Consider the following 20,855-nt stretch of genomic DNA (forward strand, 5'->3'; position numbering starts at 1 on the left):
AGACATTATTTCATGATTATTAAGTTGGAATTTGGAAGGTCATTTCAGAATTTACAATCCCCATTTAGCTGCAACATGACCCACACTGCACACAAAAATCCTTTTTTTCTGATAAACAAACATTTTTAGAAAAATAAAAGTAAAAAAAATACAACTCCACAAATTTCGGCTTTAAGCCTTTTATTTTGCGTACGCATACATTATTACATACAGTATTTTTATGGGTCAATTCAATATAATCGTCCTGATACACAAACTGTCACAGATCAAAACAAACACTGTTACTCTGTTGCTGACATTGGAGACATGATCAATTATTCATTAACTTCTTCTCAATAACTACCAAAATATTTAAAATATTGTTATTTAATAATTCATGCACAGAATATGAATTCATGCACAAACTCATGAATGATGTCACAGAGTTCAACAAACAAAAAAAAAGAAATATCTTTTATTAATTTTAAATTCAAGCAACATTTTGATGTTTTATGAAGAAAATATGAAGGATGATTGTCAGACCGTTGCTGTGCAGTGACTGTTGTGAGTGGTTGTTAACCAGTTGCTAGGGTGTTCTGTTTGGTTGCATGGGCGTTGCTAGGTGGTTCCGTAATGATTTTTGACACTATAGTCCATAAGTTGTTGTTTTTTTGAAGTAGTTGTACAGTTAGTACACTTGAAGTAGCACACATCTCTTCATCAAGATAAATGTGATTTGGGGATGTATTGTAACACAAACAACACAGGATGAGTTACACAGGGAAGTAATACTTAGGGATAGAGGTTTGTTCAATTGACTAAACCTTAAAGTGATTTGAACCGAGCTAACAGGGAATGCTCTCAACTTTAGGTAAGGTTCTCCTAAAGTTATGAACAAACGTTCTTCCAGTAACGTTTGTTCAAAGTTACCTGGTCTTTAATAATGTTCCCAAAAACAATATTTATACATCGTTCATGAGTGTTTCTTTATAAAATGTTTTAGTTGGATGGTTGTCTAACATTTTTTAAATGTTACTACTTGTATGGGCAGAGAACGCTCAAGAACGTTCCCATAATTTTTGAGTAATGATAAAATGGAATGTTTCCTTAACGTTCACATAACCAAGAATTAAAAAAAAAAAAAAAAACATTTAAAGTGCCCCTATTATGCTATTTTAAAGGTTGCTGGTTTTGTTTTGAAGTCTACAATATAGGTTTACGTGCATTTAAGGTAAAAAAAAGTGAGAATTTATTTTTCTCATAACAAACACTGCTACATCACCTCTTTTCTCACTGTGTCTGAAACGGCTTGATCAAGGATTCAGTCTCTCTAAACCCCTCCTTTCCAAGAGCCTACTCTGCTCTGATTGGTCAGATGACTCAGTCTGTTGTGATTGGTCTACTGCTTACAGCATTTGTTGGAAACGCAACTCCCATTACCATATCTGAATTTCAGCTCCGGAGGCTTCCTCAGAGCTTGATAAATAGTGACAGGAACAGGAATGATGTCATAATTTTACCATATCAATTTGAGAGTGGGTCCTCATACTTTGGAAGTGCATGCAAAGCGGATTCGCTTTGGCAGCGCAGAAAACAGTGTCTTTTCGGCATGTCAACAACATGAACCGAACTCTGAGCCTGAGGGGCAAAGTAGACGTTGTTTGCGGGCAGCCAATGAAGACCATGGGCTGGCATTATGCAAATTAGTTACAAACCTACATAGGTTCAAACAGGAAGTGAGACTGGAATTAATGACGCCTTGTTTCAGGCAGTTCTACAAACAATGATCAGTGATTTATAACCATTTATACAGCTCTGATTTTGTCATGTGTTGAGATGTTTCATCTCTCAAATAGCAAATAAGTGTTGTGCATGCTGACTGACTGCTAAAATACACATCCAACTCTTAATGCTCTCTGTGTGTCTGTCTCTCCTTCTCTCCGGGTGCTGTAAATGAGTTGGGCTAACCTCTCTGACCACACTCTTTCCTGTCTCTGCTGAACCACACATCTCATCAAATATTTAATGTGCTCGGGAGTGACCGACCTCTCTTCTCCTCTCTTCTTCTTTTCAATTCATTTTTTCCACCCATCTATTCCACTGTCCCTTTCCTGTCAAGTTCAGTCCTGTCCTCGTTCTGATCCTCTCCTCGAATGCGTTGTTCTTAAAGAAACAGTTCACCCAAAAATTAAACTGTCAATGCCTCAATGATTGATTCAGAAAAACAGTTGCTGATTTCTGAACCACATACTTCCATTACTACTCATACTATTTCTGCCACAGAAAGATGTGGTAAAAGTAGTACGGGTAGTATACTAGTATGCAGTTCTGAATTCAGCAAGTCACTTGTGTTTTTCCTGAAAAAAATCAGTATCTTTGAACAAATTTGTTGAATGAATCATTCATTGACAGTACGGGTGAATCGGAACTGCATACTACTAGCATACTATTTTTTACCATATCTTTATATGGCACATATTAAGGGTAGTATGCTAGTGTGGGATTCCAAATTTAGCATGTTTTGTACCTGGAATGAATTGGTGTGTTTGAACTAATCTCATAAATGACTCTCATAAAGGCACTTGTTTCGTTCCTCTCGCATACTCTGTTGATTAGGTACTCTTTTTGAATAATACTTTCTTTGCGAGCTCTAAAAAAGTATGTTCTGTATATAGTATGAATGTGCGTAGTATGAATGTAACCCGGATGTACATTCGCCATGTTGTCATTATCATGTGACCTACCAGGATCAGTTGCTTCGCTTCACTGCCATTCACAAATCCTCTCCCGTGGCCTCATGGGATAGTAAAGTGTCCATCGTATGCACACTTCAGAATCTAACCAGAGGTATAGGTCATCCAGGTAGGTTTGGCCTACTATTTTATGAGTACTGTGAATTTGGACATGCTTTTTTGTTGCATGCTGTTTTCCTCCTTCTATACAGTAGGGAAGTATATGATTTCGGATGCAGCCAGTGTGTTTCAGCAAATCATTTGAGTCAATGACTCACTCATAAAGAAAATCACTTGTTTTGTTTCTCCAGTGTGTTTGAACGAATTGGTCGAATGAATGATTCAATGACTCACTCATAAAGATAAAGCCACTTCCTTCCACCTACTGGTATAATGATGCATCTGCAGATATAACCTGAATAACTGAGCATATAAACCAGAATCAGGAAAAAACTGCTTTATATTTTAAATTCAGTACTGATTAAATGTTTGGGGTTGGTTAATTTTTCATGTTTTTGACTCTTGTGAAATTTTATTACAATTTAACAGAACTGTTTCCTATTTTAATATATTGTAAAAATGTAATTTATTCCTGTGATCAAAGCTGAATTTTCAGCATCATTACTCCAGTCTTTAGTGCAGGGTTCACCAATCTCGGTCCTGGAGGGCCACTGTCCCTGCAGAGTTTAGCTCCAACCAGCTCCAACACACCTGTTTGAAAGTTTCTAGTATGCCTAGTGAGACCTTGGCTGCGTTCAGCCCCGACAAAACGTTGCACAACGTTTTTTTAAACAGAAACGGTGATGCGTTGAACACACTGTTCTGATGACGCAAGAGTTGCAACTATGGCAGCTGAGAAGGCCATTCTTTGTGTTCTTTGTGAAGAATTTTCAGAGCCTGATGAAGTCGGTATAAATATGTGTTTAATACTACAAAATATGCCTGATGTTACAGTTACTGCACTTGCCGCCCAGAACAAAAGAGAACATCCCAATCGAGTGAAGGGATTGCTGAAACTGAAATGGAAGCACACATCTTACCTAATTCAGACTAAAACACATCTATTTAGCCTCACATACTGACTTTATTTGTAGTTCACACTGTTTTAATACCCTGTATTTTCTTTCTCATTTTTAGGAAAATCACTTAATTACCATTGTTTATTTCTATACCAAATGTCATACACTTGCAATGAAGCTAAAAATATAAACAACTACATCATTATGTTGATATCCTATATTTTTACAATAAAACTTACGACAAACATGTCTTCTAATATCCTCAGTTGTTGCGTATACCGAGCTGCATCGAACACATTTGTAAATTACTTTCCTTGAACCCATTGTGCGAGTTCACTTTAATACCACATGCTTTATATACATGTTGCTGCTGATTGGACTGCAGTTCTGACACACCCACCAAACAAGAGAAAACGTATCTCAAACCCCGTTGCACACCGGTGCACGCCGTTTCCAGGAAACATGACGTTCAACCCGGAAACCGTAGCAAAACGTTGCGCACCGTTTTGAACTTGAACGTGCCCCTTGATTAGCTGGTTCAGGTGTGTTTAATTGGGGTTGGAGCTAAACTCTGCAGGACAGCGGCCCTCCAGATTGGTGAACCCTGCTTTAGTGTCACATGATCCTTCAGAAATCATTCTGATATGCTCAAGAAATATTTATTATTATCAACGTTGAAAACATCTGTGCTGCTTAATATTTGAGTAAAAACTGATAATTTCTTTTGATAAATAAGATGTATTTATTTATTTAAATATAGCTTTAAAATTGTGGTCACTGCAAACTGTTTTTATATTAAAAAGATCTGTGTGAAGATTCTTCAAAACTTTTTTTATTATTCCACAGAGGAAATAACAGTATATGCAGGTTTCTTGTCTTCTCTTCCCTATTTTCATCCCCATCTATCATTTTTCTCATTTTCTACACAGTCTCGCTCTCATCTCTTCATCTGTTGTCACATGACCTCTCCAGCCTCTCATTTCCTGCCCTCTCTCATCATCATCATCATCATCATCATCATCATCTGCATGTCTGATGTCAGTTCTGATGTCACGTCCACCGGCTGACGCCGACCTCAGACTGCAGGACATTCCAGCCTATTTCATTCCTCTTTTTGCATATGGTTGGGCATTCTAGCACAGTGCCACCAGATCTGCGGCCGGTGTCTTGTTTAATCAACACTGATGAATATTTGATGGTGTGGTGGTGAGCACAGGGGTGGCCCAGGCCGGTTCTCTCATTATCTACACACACACACACACAGCCTCCATCTCAGCCGGCACCACACACACACACACACACACACACACACACACACAAGGCCTTTAAGCCTTGAGCACGAAGTTTCAAACTTCCACTATACTCAAGCTGATGAATATATTCAGTCATTCATCGCCAGTTCACGCTTATCCAGATTGAAATGTGACGACTCGATGAGTTTATAGTGGCACAGTGTCGGCCCGTCCTGTCAGATCTTGTTTGGGATATGTTTCATGCATAATGTATCGCATTAGGTCTATCTTTACCTCTGCGTGCAGACATCTGTGATCGATAAGCCATTCATTGGGATAAATGATCAGCTGCCTATTTTTTCCCTTGTAAAGATCGTGGAAGTTTCTACTAGAGATGTTTGATGTCGTTCCACAGACAGTATTGGCTGGTGATTCCACTGCTGTGTTAATATCCTCAGTGGTTTAGCAGAATTAAGAAAAACGATTCATCTTTGAAAGAAACGTAAAGAAAAGAAGAAAAGGTCCTATATAGAACCTTAAAAGGGTTCTGTCAGGCACTTCATACATAGAACCTTTAAGGGGTTCCCATCATGGGTTTTAGTTTTAATTAATTGATTTTGTTCATTATTACATCATTAAAGGGCCTATATCTAAGGATTTCCATATATTAATGTGAACAGCTTGTAACAAAACCTAAAAAACTAGACTTTCCATGATTTCTTAAGTTGTCTATGAAAGACTGATTTTTATGTGAAGGACTCAGGATGTTTTTGCCGGGAAAATCAAAAGGATGTGACGTTTGCGCGCGCTCCTGAGAGTCTCTCCTCTTTTCCATTCAATGACTTATGAAACGAATGCTTATAATGTCCAGGATAAAGCAGAAAGAGTCATTCTGTACTATAGTCTAATGTCAATGTGTCATGCAAAGAAAAGGGAATAGTACAAACTATAGTCTCACAAAGCCAGATCTATATAGTCTCAAATTTACTTTATAATCAAACTATCATATCAGTGTAATTTTAGGATATACCTCCTCTGTTGAACATGATGCCGGCTAATTGCAGAACTTGTGCAAACATTTCCACATCGCTATGATCAGATGTGTTTTTAACTGCTGTTTTTCTTCCACTGTCATTTTGTTGTGTAGCTATTTATTGTTATTGAGGAAAGCGCGCAGTATTCATCTAACATTGCTTTCAGCAGCGTGGACGATTTCTGGATGTTGGTTAACAGTTTATTGCTGCAAAAGTGAGAAGAATGGAAAAGAACTTCACGGTGACTATATATCGTAGCATTGAATCACACTCAGTCTCTTGTACGTTACACGAGCAATAAGTTGCTGCCTGCAGTTCACTTAACGGCCAGTGGTGTCGCTAATAACAAGGGTTTCTGAATTCTACAAATAGCCCCTTTAATTGTAATTACATTTTATGAATAAAACAGCTCTTACACAATTTATCACTAGAAAAATAATAATTTAAACATTAAATTAAACGTTATACTCGTTAAACATGATGTAAAACATTTCTGCTTATATAGAACCTTTTGGCAAAAAGAGTTCTTTCAAACTGAGTCAAGAACCCTATAAAGAACCCCACTGAAGTGTGTAGTGACACACATTTTTCCATGGTATTATAAATATTAAAATTAAATAGGTAATACAATATTAAAATGTCTATAATCTTTAAAGAAACTGCTATTCAGTGGACAATCTGATTTTAAAAATGATTTGTGTGCATTAAGGCATAAACCCTAATGCAATGAAACTCAAAGATATCTTAATGGAGTTCTCAGTTATGACACATTTGAGCATCAACTTTGTCTTGGATGTTTCTCCATAAATAAAAATAGACACAAATGAGACAAATGTTAAGATCAAGTGAGAATATAGAGCTATATAGAATTAATTTGGATAGATCATTTGGTCTTGGGATGAGAAATGTTTGAATTCTTATTGAACTCTTTTGATTGCAGACATTTGTATTTTGTCAAATCTGTGTTTTAAGACATCGTCTTAGAAATCTTAAAAATCTCTTTTTTTAAAAGCCATATGAAACTGCTGGGGTCTTTTTTATTCAGAAAAATCTGAAAAACAGGAGCCAGGGGCAAAAGTCTCCATTCTTTGCTGTCTGAAATCATTGATACATCTTTTTATTTTTTATTTTATTTCTTTTGTTTTGTTTTGTTTTAATTATCTTGTTCACTGCATCATCTGGAAGCGTGGTAGAGAAAACTAAAATCGATTTAGAGATGTATAATAACACGTCATCCACAGTTTTCCAGCACTTTCTCCACGCTCTCTTTGGGCAATCAAACGGCTTCAAAACTCAATCTGAAGGGCCCATTTGTAAACAGTGTCACCCAGAGCTGGTTTGTAAATATCTCCACGCTTTGGTGAAGAGGGATTGCTGGAACAAACGATGAACTCCAGAGGCAAAATGAGGATAATGATGAGGGGCCAGTGTGTTCAATAGAAGGTCAAAAAGTGCAGGGCCCGGGGCCATGAGAGCGTTAAAGAGACAGGGTGAGAGAAAGCACTTGACATTTATACAGCCCATCATAAAGAAACAGACTGACAGCTACTCTAACAATCCAATGGGAGAGTCAGATCAGCCACCATTCTCACGTGCTTAAAGCTACAGCTGGATAATGTTTGGCAGGAACCTTGCTGGCTCTTTAATTTCTGTCAGTTTGTTCTTGAAGGGGAGTATCTGGAGTCGAGCTGTCTGCAGTATTTGATGCGCAGATAAATGCAGAGAGCGGAGCAGGTTTTGATCTGCATAAAGACTTTAACCTCTATTTCCTCTCAGCTGCAGTAAATGCCGCGTGGGGTGTGTGTGTGTGGGGGGGGGGGGGGGTCAACCTTGCTTATCAAATATTTTTCAACTTAAATGACGGATTTATTAAACAAATAGGTTTTTGGTCTGTCTCTGAACCCCTTGTGATTGAAATATGGCGTTGTGTCAACAGCCCGCCTCCACTCGAGGCCGGCGAGATGCTGAAGATCACTGAATAAATACAAGTTTGAAATGAACACAGATCCGGAGGATTCGCTCTCCCAACCCCCTGTCTGACATTTCCGTCCACAGGCCATCCTTCATGGACATTGTTATAACCGAGACTGAATGTGCTCTGTGTGCACGTGTTTCCCATAAAACAGGCTGCTTTGGTTGCTAATCGACAAATTGCTAATTACATTGCCTATTAAAATAATAACAATAATAAAAAGTTGACATCATAATGTCATCCTATAGTCATATAAAAGATTATTTGTTTATTTAAATGTGTTTAAAATTATAGGTAGCCTAAAAATATATTGGGTTGCAATATATTTTGTAACAGTACTGAGTCAAATTAATTAACAACATGTACTTACTACAGGGTTAGGATTAGGGTTTGGTTGAAGGTTAGTTGCATGTAATTATGCATAACTTAATGTTATTACTATTGGTAAGTAGTATATGTATAATGCCAAAAAGTTGCATACTGGCTAAATCATTTTAAATTTCCTTAATACAATAAGTGAACATTTATGGCTGATAAATAATTTCCAAATCTGAGATTAATAGTTTTATTTCAAGTTCACCTCATATCTGCATTAGATTTTTTTCTGCTCAGTGGAAGAAAAAAAAAACCATCAAACAATTATTTTGAATTACTTTTCGGCTAGAACAATTATAATTTCTTTTTATCGAAGGTTAGAATGATAATGATCACTGCTCGTTTAACCGTGCAAAACCTAGACAACAGAAGAGACCTTTTTTCTCTCTCTTTCACATCCATCCACAGAATGTTTCTCTTTTCGCTTTAAATGGGTTAGCCGGTGTTCTTGTTGTTGCTGTTTGTAGCAGCTGAACTTTGAGGGTGGGATGCTGTTGAGTTGTGTTGATGAAGTATCTCTTGATTAATAGATCCATGAGGCAAACCGGCTGACATATGGCTCATGAAGCAGCTGGGATCTGTACCTGCGGCATCCCCTCCGGCCATTAACATATTAGAGGCTTTAGTGCAGGCAGAAAGACAGCAGCAGCCTAGAGCTGTTTGATATAGACTCTCAATAATGCATTACTCTTCAATCTGCGAGGAGCTGTTCGTGGTGCTGAAATATGGCGCGTGCGCTTCTCAATAGAAAAACGTAGTTCGAAGTTTTAAATTAATATAAAAAGGGGTTGCACTTTATTTTACAGTACGTGCACTTTCAGACTTACAGTGTTCTTAAGTACTGAGTAGTGTAAGGTAATATGGGTTAAGTTAAGGTTTAGGGGTAGGTTCAGGGTTAGTAAGTGTCATTACTACAATATGTTCATGCGAAACAGGACTGTAAAATAAAGTGCTACCTAAAAACGGTGTGGGAGGGATTAGCGAAATTAAATTAAAAAAGGAGTAAAATGAAGTCTCCGACATCACTGTAAAAAGCAAGCTGCTGCTAGCTGACTTATTGAAAGAAAAAAAAAACATATATATATATATTTTTTATTATTATTATTATTATTTTATCATATTAGCCTATATTATTTTATTATGTAGTCAGGTTGATGCAGTCGATTATTTATTTGACTTGTATAAACGAGTTAATTTAGATTTTACCTTGAATACATTTTAGATTATTTAACAAAATATTTTATAGTGTGAGGGAAGAAACGGATTCGATATCAAAACTGAATCCCAAGGCAAACAGCGAATAGCCGAATAAAAATTACAACAGCAATAAAATTACAGAGAATCATTTTTTGGAAAGATTGGTTTGTAGAAATTTTCTATATAAAATAGAAGAAAAAAAGACTGTATCTGAGGTGTGAGCAGTGTTGGATGCCATAAACTCACTTAAAGCTGAAAATGAATATTTCTCTCACTTAATATGCTGTCGCGCCAGGAGAGCGTCGAATTGCAAAACGATCCAAAAGCAAGACTAGATTGGGAGACTTTCAGTGCCAGTCAAATCATCTTTTCCCAAAGAAAATGTCCATATACTCACTGCGTTCTTCTGTTCGTTGCCAAAAGCCAAACAGGAGCAATAAATGTTTCTTTCTCCAGCAGCAGCACTGCATCTGCGACCTGCTTTCATCAAGTGCTTCCCTGAAAAACCCCGATAGCTGTCTGAAAATATTGCATTTTATATCAGCAAAGCGCGATTAATATTGCATCACCTACATATAACATATCTTTTTTAAAGGCAGCAAAATGTAAAGCTCCCCTCCCCTTCCCCCCTGAATATCTCTTCAATATTACAGTGAGAAAGATCTGCAGTGTCATTTGTTTTTTTTATGAATAAACAAACTTTTGAAATTAGACGCGTTTCTTTAGTGAGACTGTTTGGAGACGGCCTGTATCTCAGGCTTCATGAAATGTTTATTATCAGTTCGGCGGGGTAAAACCCCTCATCTCACCTACAGCCTTCAGGTCTGTTTCGAGGAAATAATACCAAGAGTTTTCGGCTGCTATTATAAGCTGATATCGAATCGCAGAATTCTATTCAGATGGAAATCTAATGTAATGCTCATGTTACCTCATTTAGCAGACACGTGCATGGCCAAAAATTCCATTTGTTTGACACACTAACACCCCATTAGGGCGCCGATAACAATTACCGAGCTTTTTAATTAGTGTCTTGTTGTATTCCGTTTATTAATTTTCCAAACCACAGAGCATGAATTATTTAATAAACCGTAGTAAGGGTATAGGCCTATTCAAATGTAATGCTAAAGGAGAATCATGGCCGAAATCGTGCGACATTTATTAAAAAGTATTATTATAATTTTTTTTATTAGGCTATTTTTCATTAGACCATTTTGTATCTTATGTATTTACAATTTTGTCTGCAATTTATTATGTTTAATTGAAGACATTTTCTCGTCTCGTCAGTAAAAACGTGAATTTCGTGATAAAAAAAAAACTATTTTCACTGGTCTAACGGAATGCAGTCTGAGAAATCCAGATCATGGAAATGAAGAGCAATAAAAATGTATAAATAATGCATGTTTCTGGAGTAATGACTGTATATCAAATATTTGTGCTGATTAGAAAGCCACTGTAAGACAAAGAAAGAAAGAAAGAAAGAAAGAAAGAAAGAAAGAAAGAAAGAAAGAAAGAAAGAAATGCTATTGGATCCAGGGTTTGGTTAATATTTAGTTGATTTTTTTTTTTTGCGCCATTGCATGTTAATTATCTTTCACGTTTTAATTATGGCATACAACTTTTAAGTCCATATTTTCGCTTTTTTTCTTCTAATATGTATTTTAAATGTAATTGTGCCATATATGTATCTATAACTGTGAACATGTGTATATCTCTGATAATTTCCAATCCTAATAAACATTCATATTTTATTTCATTTCTCATTTATGTGTAGGCAAAATATAAACAAGTAGCTAAATATGTCTGAGATTTGTCTGTGCTGTAGAATAAGATACACCCCAATGACAGCCTCCACTTTGATTTTCCATCGTTTATTTAGAAGATCGCCGGGACTGGAGCCCTGCAGCTGGATTTGGCTAACAGAATGAGAGAAGTTTGGATGAGAAGATGGAGAGACAGCAGACTGTTGGACAGGTGCACAGGTATGACAGAGTGATGCGCACGTGGCCGCTGTTTGTAAACATACGTGTGCACAAAATAAAATCATTACAACCTTTTTTTTTTTTTTCTCAGGAACAATTAACACGACAAACAACGTTGTGTCTTTATGTGAAAACAGGCATTAAACAGTGACTCACACCATCCACAAAGGTCTACCAGTAGATACTCTATGTAGTGCTTGGTACATTTTTTTTTTTTCTTTCAATGCATAGAATGTTTGCACTGCAAACCAAAGTATACAAACCAACGAAATTATATTTCAGGACAATTTTGCTTTGTAAATATAATCATCTTTATCATGCGAGTTAACTAATATCCGCAGAGGAAGAATTCTGATTTGCCAAAACAATAATAAATAGACTAAATCATAAGTAATAAAATAAAAATAAAAAAACTGGGAATTCAGTTTTGCACGGTGAGCAAGTGTCATTTGTACGTATATTTATATATATACACAAAAGCATTAGAATATATCTAACCAATCTAAATAACAGTAGATTTCAGTGCAATTTCAACAAATACGAGCGGTGGTTGCCACCTTTATTTAAAAGGGACTCTGTATACTTTTCTTTTCCTGTTCAGTTCTGTATTCATCAGAGCAGACCTTTGAAATACTGAATGTTCATCAGCAAGACTGTGGAAATGGGATCTGCTTTTAACACATTTAATAATCAAAAATATAGCAGTTCCCTGTTACGAATGAATAAGTACACAAATATGCTGAACATAAATAAATAAATCAATACATAAATAAATAAATAGGATAGAATTAAACTATGAGGTAATCCATCAATGGCTATTTTTCGTCATTCGGAATAAACGTCATTGGGGCAACAAAAATAAATGTAGAGTTGAACCGCAGAAAAGTAGTTCGTCTGGATTACCTGTTATTTGCATACTTCACATTCACCAGTACAGTGAAAAGAAACATGAGTTGTGAAAATCAAACGGTACTAATCATGAGCACACGCGCTTGAGCCAAAGCGATTTTCCTTGGTCCCCAAAAGTCAGTTTTTCTGTTTTGTTGTTTGTTTCCCTACACAAGTATATAGTCCATCAGTGAGCCGCGGAAAATTTCAACCTCTTCTGTTTTTGTCTTTGGTTGCAAAACCATACTCGCACCACGTTCTTTTTGAGGTCCAATTTCTCGGCTATAGCCGCGATTTTCTCCGAGGACGGCCGAGGCTGGACCGCGAAATACGCCTCCAGAGATCGCTTCTCCGGGGCCGCTATGGAGGTCCGCTTGCGCTTCTTCTCGCTGCCGTTGAAAATGTCGGGTTTGCTCATTTTCTCGCGCTGGGCGCCCTCGGCCTCCTCCAGCCACGCCTGGAGGATGGGTTTGAGCGCGATCATGTTGTTGTGCGACAGAGTTAGAGACTCGAAGCGACAAATGGTACTTTGGCTCAGGGAGCCCACGCCTGGGATCTTCAGGTTGGCCAGCGCGCCCCCCACGTCCGCCTGAGTCACCCCGAGTTTGATCCTCCGCTGTTTAAAGCGCTCCGCGAACGCCTCCAGCTCCCTAGGGTCCGTGTCCGAGTCGTTGATGGAGGGCAGTCCGTTGTTGAGGAGTCCCGGCGCGCCCTGGTGCGCACCGCCGTGGTGGCCCGGTAAGAGCCCGTGGTGAGTGAGCGGCGAGTTCATGTTCATAGCAGCCTGGTGGGACAGGTGGGTGAGCCCGTGCATGTGTGAGTGCGGGTGGGCCGACGTGGAGATCAGGCCCCCGCCGCCGCCTCCTCCGCCTCCTCCACCGGCCCCTTCGTGACCGCTGGGCATCAGCGCGAGCGACGGGGAGCTGATGTGCTCCATGAGGTCGGGCGGCTCCAGGTTCTGGTGGTGGTGGTGGTGATGGTGGTGGTGGTGGTGGGCGAGTGGCACGGTGGAGGTGGACGAGCATGGCACGGTGTTCATCGTGTGGTACGTGGCGTCGGGCTTGAACGGGTGACTCTTACCCTGGGACACGGCCATGTCCACGGCCGCCAGAGCTTCGGCGCGGGCCAGGAGCGTCTCATCCAGACTGGCGAAGATGTTGCTTTGTAGCTGGAGGAGTCGGAGAGAGAGAGAGAGAGAGGGCGAGAAAAACAGAGAAACAGAAAGAAAGTGGAGATGTCAGCTGGGGAATAGTGTCAACACATAACACAGAGAGAATATTCCTTTTAAGAGGCTTCCAGTCATAAAAATTAATACAAAAAAAGGCTGAAGCCTGAGCCTTCAGTGAGCATGCCTTCAGAAAAGATCACAGGCGTGCGGATGATTGCTGTGGAATACATGAAAAAAACATTAAGGCAGAATGTGCGCCTCCAGCGCTCCTCCTCGCGCGCAGAGGAGAACGCAGGAGAAAAGCAGAAGTTTGGAGCTCGTTTACCTGTGGAGTCTGCAGACAGGCTCTCCTGATCGCCTCCGAGCTCGAGTGCAGAGTTGTGTACTTGTGCTCAGGTAAGCTGGGATGCATGGCGAAATGCGCCTGTTTGCTGTTCATGGACATCATGTTTGCGCTAGATCCGGTTTAGATAAAGTGCACGAAAGGAGGATAAAACCCAAAGCGAGAGAGGCCAGGTCCTCCCGCCTCCTCTTCTGGCGTCGGGCGGATGCGGTAGCGCTCGCTTGCTTGCTGATGGTACAGAGAAGATGCCCGCAGTGTGTGTGTGTGCGTCTCTGTTTGGCTCTGCTGTGTGTGGATGAGGAGCGCTCTTACACCTGAGTCCCTCACATCTCGTCCGGCAGCCTCGCCTATTCTCGCGAGACGAGCGCGATTGACTCTCTTCTCCTCCTCTCTTCTCATATCATCGCGCCTCTTCTCGTCTCATGTCCTCCTCGAACTGTAAATCGGCCTAATGACGGAGAGGGGGGCTTCCATACCTGTGGATTCTGTGCGCATGCGTGGTGCCTTCACTGATTTAGAACGTTGTTTGTTGCTTTAAACGGAAACAGTGTAACCGCTAACATTCGATATGCAAATGAGGGCTGACTGTGTAAATGTCTGAATAATAGATTTGTTTTTCTTCTTCTTCTTTTTGTAAAAATACATCCAAACTAATCAGACACTTTTAAGTTGGGCATAATTCAGTTTTTTTTTTTAAATAAATAATATTAAAATGTTTATAATAAGCATATTTATTTTAATGAATGAAATTAAAGCAAAATGGAAACATGAAATATATAGTTTATCTGCGAAATAATATAGCCTAATTCATTTTATTTTATTTGTATTAATCGTTTGCAAAAAATAAAATGCATCAATAAATTGTAACCATTGTTGATTCCATATCTATTCGTTTATTTCAGTTTCAGGAGAATTTGCAAACGTGAATATTTTAATTTAGCTAATGTTTATGGTTGCACCGCGTTGATTCATTACGCAACAGATAAGATGAAGGGAAAAAAGAAAAAAAGAATTAATAATTGCATAATATAAATATATAACGAAAATCGTTTTAGACATTTTAGATATAAATATTCATACATTAGCCTACAAATGACGTCAACAGAAATTCGCAGACATCAAAATATAATCTGTATTTATATCAGATATATATTGTATATGAATATTTAAATTTCACTCACGTTAACGCGTCATGGTGGCATTGCCTTGATTGATTACGCAACTTTAACTATCATGTATATTTCACTAAACTCTAATCACTGCATGAATTTTTAATTTTTTTGAAGTGTTAATTCACTAGCATTAATTAATTCTTTAAAAGACTGTGAAGGATGTGGGTAGTAAATGGATTTGTTTAGTATTCTGGTGAAGACACATGAAATAATTCAGCACTGAACACCGAAAGACAATGTGTTTGCGTGCACTATTACTAAAATTACGACGTTTACTGTTGTTATCATAACACTAAATTAAAAGGTTTTGAAAATGTGAAAATTAAACTATAAATTAAAGGCATACAAAAGTTTTTTTTAATTTAGATAACACCCAGGTACAAAAACATTTACTAAAATAATGAAAAATAGAAAATGACTTAATATTTTCAAATTGTATGCACAAATAGCATTTATTGTTTTCACAGTTTAAATACAGATTTATTCAGAATGCCAGGTAATGAAATTCGATAGAAAAAAATATGTTTAATTTCAAGAGAAAAGTGTAATGGTAACATCTTATCCCCTCAGGATACTGAAATGGTTTTTATATCATACAGTAACATGATCCAGCGCACACTGCTGTCATCATAATGAACAGTGAGGCAAATTTGTAATAAAAAGCCCTGATGGAACAGAAAGGCTGTTAAATCTTGTTGTTATCTTGAAAAGTCATTGAAATCATGCTGGAAGATCATGCTGTAAAATACTGGAAATGTTTCTGCTTCTACTTTAGTTTGGAGAGTTTGGAGGGGCTGGAGATGGACAATCCTGTGGGACACTTGCGTTTGGTGGGCTGGCTGGGATTTTCCACCGTATCTCCAGCTATGTCACTGACCTCAACATCACAATGGGTGGTCTCCTGTGTCAAAGATGTGGTTTGGTGCTCTCCTGCTGTTCCAGGATCAGCCAAGAGGTTGCTACAGAAATCCAGTTCTGGTATTTGGGTGGCATCAAAGTCTGGCGAGCGTGAGGATGAGGATGATGCCAGGGGAAGCTGAGAGACCTGACTGTTGGAGCTCTCACCCTCAGCCATCATAGAGTCCAGCTCAGAGATCTTGTCCAGGTACGCTGCATCCATACAAGCCTCACTGTTTCCCATAGGGTCCTCGGACGGCTCCAAATTCTCTCTGTTTTCATCCAGACGGGGCAGCTCAGGTCCGCAGTCCATCCAGCCTCCACACAAGACCTCTCTGTCTGAATTCACAGCGGTCTTCTGACTGAAAGGGGCGCCTTTGTTGCCTTGGAAGGATTCTGGGCTTTGGCTGATTGAGGAAGAGCTGGCTGGGCCCTGGCAATCATCAAAACTCAGTCTTCTCAGGTAAGTGAGAGGTTTGAGACCTAACTTTCGGTCACTGCACACCACAGGACTCTTCAAGCTCAGAGATCTGAGAGCCGAGGAGGGTGTAGAGGGAACCGTAACATCTTTGAGTCCATCCTTCAGTGGACTCAAGGTCCCTCCTAGAAAACACGCATCAGATGTAGTCAGGAGGTGCCCGTGGTTGTTGGGAAGCTCTGAACACTTTCGGTCCAGGTCTGTACAAACAGAAGTTTCCTCCATTTCACTCAGGCTCCTTCGCATCAGGGCAATCCTTTCAATCCCTCCGTTTTGAGTCCCTCCAGAGGCAGCGTTTGAACAAACACTTTCTTCAGACTGAGGGTCATCCCTCTGGTTCTGGGCTTCAAGCTCTTCGATGTATTTATCGCTGCGCTCCAGAGCTCTTTTCAGCTGGGCCACGTCCCGCTCATACTGATGAATTTTGGCCTCGAGAGCTGCGACTGTATACCGGCCAAACCTTAAAGTAAAACACAGACAAACCACAAATAAAATCAACTTTGAAAGATTTGAGTTACTAATACTGTGTAAATATCCATAAATATAAAAAAATAATATTTTATTTGTTGTTGTCAATGTTTAATCTAACTCAAAATGCAAGTCAGTACACTTCACCAACATTGTATAATGAACATTGTGCTTACTTTTGAGGAGATCTGCTGTCCACTTCTGCTTTCAAGTGCATATTTTCCTGGATTAGGTCGAAATTTTGGGACCGCAGAGTTTTGTTAGCCTGAGGGAAAGAAGCATGTTTCTTTCAGAATAGTTGCTCTTTTTTTTTTAAGCACAGAAGACAAATAACACCCTTTCCCATATTTCCAATGGTCAGTGAAAATGAGAATATAGAGAAAAGCTGGGACTATATACATATGCTCTAGATGTGGACTAAGCACCAAGCCATTGCAACCTCATCTCTTTACTGTAATATGATATAGATAAGGGTTTTTCAACAACTGATACCAATGCTGATGTTTAGAGAGTAGCCCAAATAATGCCAAAAATATGTATAAAATAGTTAGATGATCGCAAATGAGACAATTTCTCACATTAAACAAATTTCATTTGACATGTTTCCTCAGAATATACAACAAAATATTTGACAACAGAAAATTATTATCCACTGACAAGAGATTGAAAATAACAATGACCAAGTGAGCACAATCAATGCAGATTATCTCAAAACGGCTAAATTATGGGGCGATATTTCTAATTTTGCACTTTTTTTGGCCAGTGTCTAATCTCTTTTTTCTTTTTTTTTTAAACAATTCCATTCATACTTCCTTCAGCTTTTCGAGGTCCTGTTTGACATTCCTGTAGAGGTCATTGGCAGCTCTCAGCTTATTGGCCGACTCCTCCAGAGCGCTCGGGTCAACAGTACTGCTTTCGCTCTGAGGAACCAAGACCGTGCTCGGTTCCAGAGCTGTCTTAAGTTGCATCTCAAGGCTCAGGTTTTTGCTTTTCAAGTCCTCGTTCTCTTTCAAGAGGGTTTCGATTTCATCCTGTAAGACAGATGATTCATAAGCTCTGGCTTTCATTGCATAGCTTGGTCCTTTTTTTACACTGCCCAGCAGTGAGTTGAAAAGTTGGAAAAGGAAAAGTTGCTGTTTGGATTTAAATAGTCAAATGCTTAAGAGTCTATGATTGGATCAGTGATTATTATGTTTCTAGCATGTTAGTGTTTGGCAACATTTCTTGTGTAGGTTTTCATTTCTTAAACAAATATGTAGGAAGACACATCATGGCCAATGTCCAGATTCATCAGGATCAAACTGTGAAAGAATGGTTGGGAGGAGCATGAAGAATCATTTACACATATGAATCAGCTCCTCTGAGTCCAGACGTTAAACTCATTGAAAGTCTTTGGGATGTGCTGGAGGAGACTTTACACAGTGCTGGACTCTTACATTGACATTACAAGATCTTGACAAAAAATGTATGCACCACTTGATGGAAATAAATGTTGTGATGATGTTATTTCCATCAAGAGGTGCATTGCATTGTCATCCTGGAATATGGCCATGATGTGTCTTTCTACATGGTTGTCTAAGAAATGAAAAGCTACACACTCCAACAATTATGCTTAGAAGAACGGTTGCCAAACATATAACATGCTAGAAACATAATATTCACTGCAACAATGATCCAATCATAGACTCTTAAGCATTTAAATCCAAACAGCGAAATTTTTTGGCCGGACAGTGTATTAAAACGTGTTGAAGATCACATGAAATCCAATTTGGAGTCTAGAGGCATAAACTCTACTCTAAATGATATAAGAAATTTCAATGCAGGAAAGACATTTGTATTTATCAAACCATTTCATTGGGTCTTTGAGAAAAAAATACCTCATATTCTCGCAAAAGCAGCTCCCCTCGAGTCTTTCGGAGGCGTCTCTTCACAGAAGAGCTCTCATTGGATTCACTGTCAGTTGTGGCTCCTGTGAGCATTAACACACACACACACACAGAGGAGAAAGGAAGAGAGATAATTAATCACATTCATCCTACCTAAAACAAACAAAGTTCTATAGCTTACATTGAAAAAATAACAAGATATGATTGTGAGGTCTCATTACCAATGATTTCTCTGCAGGGGTTTTCTGGGGTGATGGCCACTCGACAGGTGGGACATTGACTGCTCTTCTCCAGCCAAACTTTGATACAGTTGGAGCAGAACACATGGTTGTTGCAACAAATGACCGGCTGACGCACCTTTGAGGTGTAGATCAGAGCAAACCAAAAGGTAAATGCAACATCATGACTGTTAACATTAAAGGGATAGTTCACCCTTAAATTAAAATTCTGTCATCATTTACTCACCCTCAAGTTGTTCCAAACCTGTATGGATTTATTTCTTCTGCTGAACACAAAAGAAGATATTTTGAAGAGTATGGGTAACCAAACAGTTGATGGGCCCCATTGACCTCCATAGTATGGGGAAAAAAAATACTAAGGAAGTCAATGGTGCCCATCAATTCATACAGGTTTGGAACAACTTGAGGGTGAGTAAATGATGACAGAATTTTCATTTTTTTGGGTGAACTATCCCTTTAACATTCCTGCTTATCTAGTCCATATCATCTGACATCACCCTCAGTGATTATTTCAGGAGCACAGTGTTCAGGTGAGTGCTGGAATTGTCAGTTTTGTTAATTTGTGTTTTGGGAGAAAACTCAATCAGATTTAGAAATAAGGTTTCTAAATCTGATTTAGAAATAACGTTTCTGTAACTCAAAAAAGCGATAGTTTTATTAGGAATACAACTATCGCTGTTTTGAGTTACAGAAACGTTATTATCTGTACATGCGCGTATTTTTACACAGTATCTTCACTGATAGATGATAAAAGAACTGTGTATTACATTAAAGTGGTTTTAATTTAAAGACCGAGATGCATCAACAATCAACAAACATGAAGTACACGCGCGCACTGCACGACTTTGTGTTCAACTTCTGCCGTATTTAAACTAAGTGTATTAAAAGTGTTACCTTTCCGAGGCAAATCTGGCAGGATATCGGTAAAGTCAATGAAAGAGTGACGTTTGGAAAACTTTGCGCCATGATTTAGTCCTCCACAGAGATTAGAAACATGATCCAAAACTCCCTCCAACAGAAACAAAGTAACTAGCAGCACACGCGACTACGGCAAGCGCAGAGTACTAAACTACAGCGAAACGCGTCTGTCTCAGACTACTGTACGTTCTCACTGTGGTGAGTAGTGTTAGACGATTGTGGTTATTAATGCTTTTACAAAGCAAAGTTTTGTATTTATAGAATTTATGGTCTCTCCACGAATTCCTCCGTATCTAGTATATCACATTTACTGCTAAAAAATAATCTTGACGTATTCCTTCAGTTACCAACAGCAACAACAATGCTGTGTTCACGCCATGTCGTAATTACGGTAGTTTCGAGATGACAACAAATATCACGATATCAACGTTGATATCGTGATATTTGAACGATATCAACACCTAAATGAATATGCAGGTAGGAGTAGGAGCTCTCAGAAAATCCTCAGTTTACAAGCTGTAATTACGAGTTCTACGCGGACGTGAACGCTTTATACAAGTTGGAATTTCGATCTCGTAATTACGGTAATTACGAAATAGCGTGAACGCACCTAAAAATAACACATTTATAATGATAAAAACATTATTAGTAGTTAATATATTAATAAGATGGTTGTTTTGGTTGTGGTTGTGCATTATTATAAGCTACACTTATTATAGTCTGTGCTTAATTCTTTATTTATGGTATTTTATGGTAGGCTACAAGGTGATTATTGCTGCAGGTAGACCAACTTGGTCAGTGTAGCCTAGGCAAAACATAATTGTTGATGTAGTCATGTTTGGGAGGAATACATTTATGTACAGTATATGGCCTGAACAA

The 20,855-nt window shown here is 38.7% G+C and overlaps 2 protein-coding genes across 2 annotated transcripts; both read right to left on the reverse strand.

Annotated features, from left to right (window-relative positions):
- Positions 1-11,387: 11,387 nt before the first annotated feature.
- Positions 11,388-14,207, reverse strand: pou4f1 (POU class 4 homeobox 1). Its single transcript, XM_084129889.1, has 2 exons — positions 13,901-14,207; positions 11,388-13,575 (listed from the first exon to the last, which is right to left on the reverse strand). Exons 1-2 carry the CDS (start codon positions 14,021-14,023, stop codon positions 12,595-12,597), a joined length of 1,104 nt encoding a protein of 367 aa, XP_083986015.1. The 5' UTR covers positions 14,024-14,207; the 3' UTR covers positions 11,388-12,594.
- A 1,219-nt stretch (positions 14,208-15,426) lies between these two features.
- Positions 15,427-20,124, reverse strand: obi1 (ORC ubiquitin ligase 1). Its single transcript, XM_084127916.1, has 6 exons — positions 19,953-20,124; positions 19,041-19,176; positions 18,811-18,902; positions 17,743-17,964; positions 17,110-17,198; positions 15,427-16,925 (listed from the first exon to the last, which is right to left on the reverse strand). The coding sequence occupies exons 1-6, from the start codon at positions 20,022-20,024 to the stop codon at positions 15,857-15,859; spliced, it is 1,680 nt and encodes a 559-aa protein (XP_083984042.1). The 5' UTR covers positions 20,025-20,124; the 3' UTR covers positions 15,427-15,856.
- Positions 20,125-20,855: the final 731 nt, after the last annotated feature.

This window comes from Abramis brama (assembly GCF_963993115.1).
Source record: "Abramis brama genome assembly, chromosome: 11".
In the NCBI taxonomy this organism is placed as follows: Eukaryota; Metazoa; Chordata; class Actinopteri; order Cypriniformes; family Leuciscidae; genus Abramis; species Abramis brama.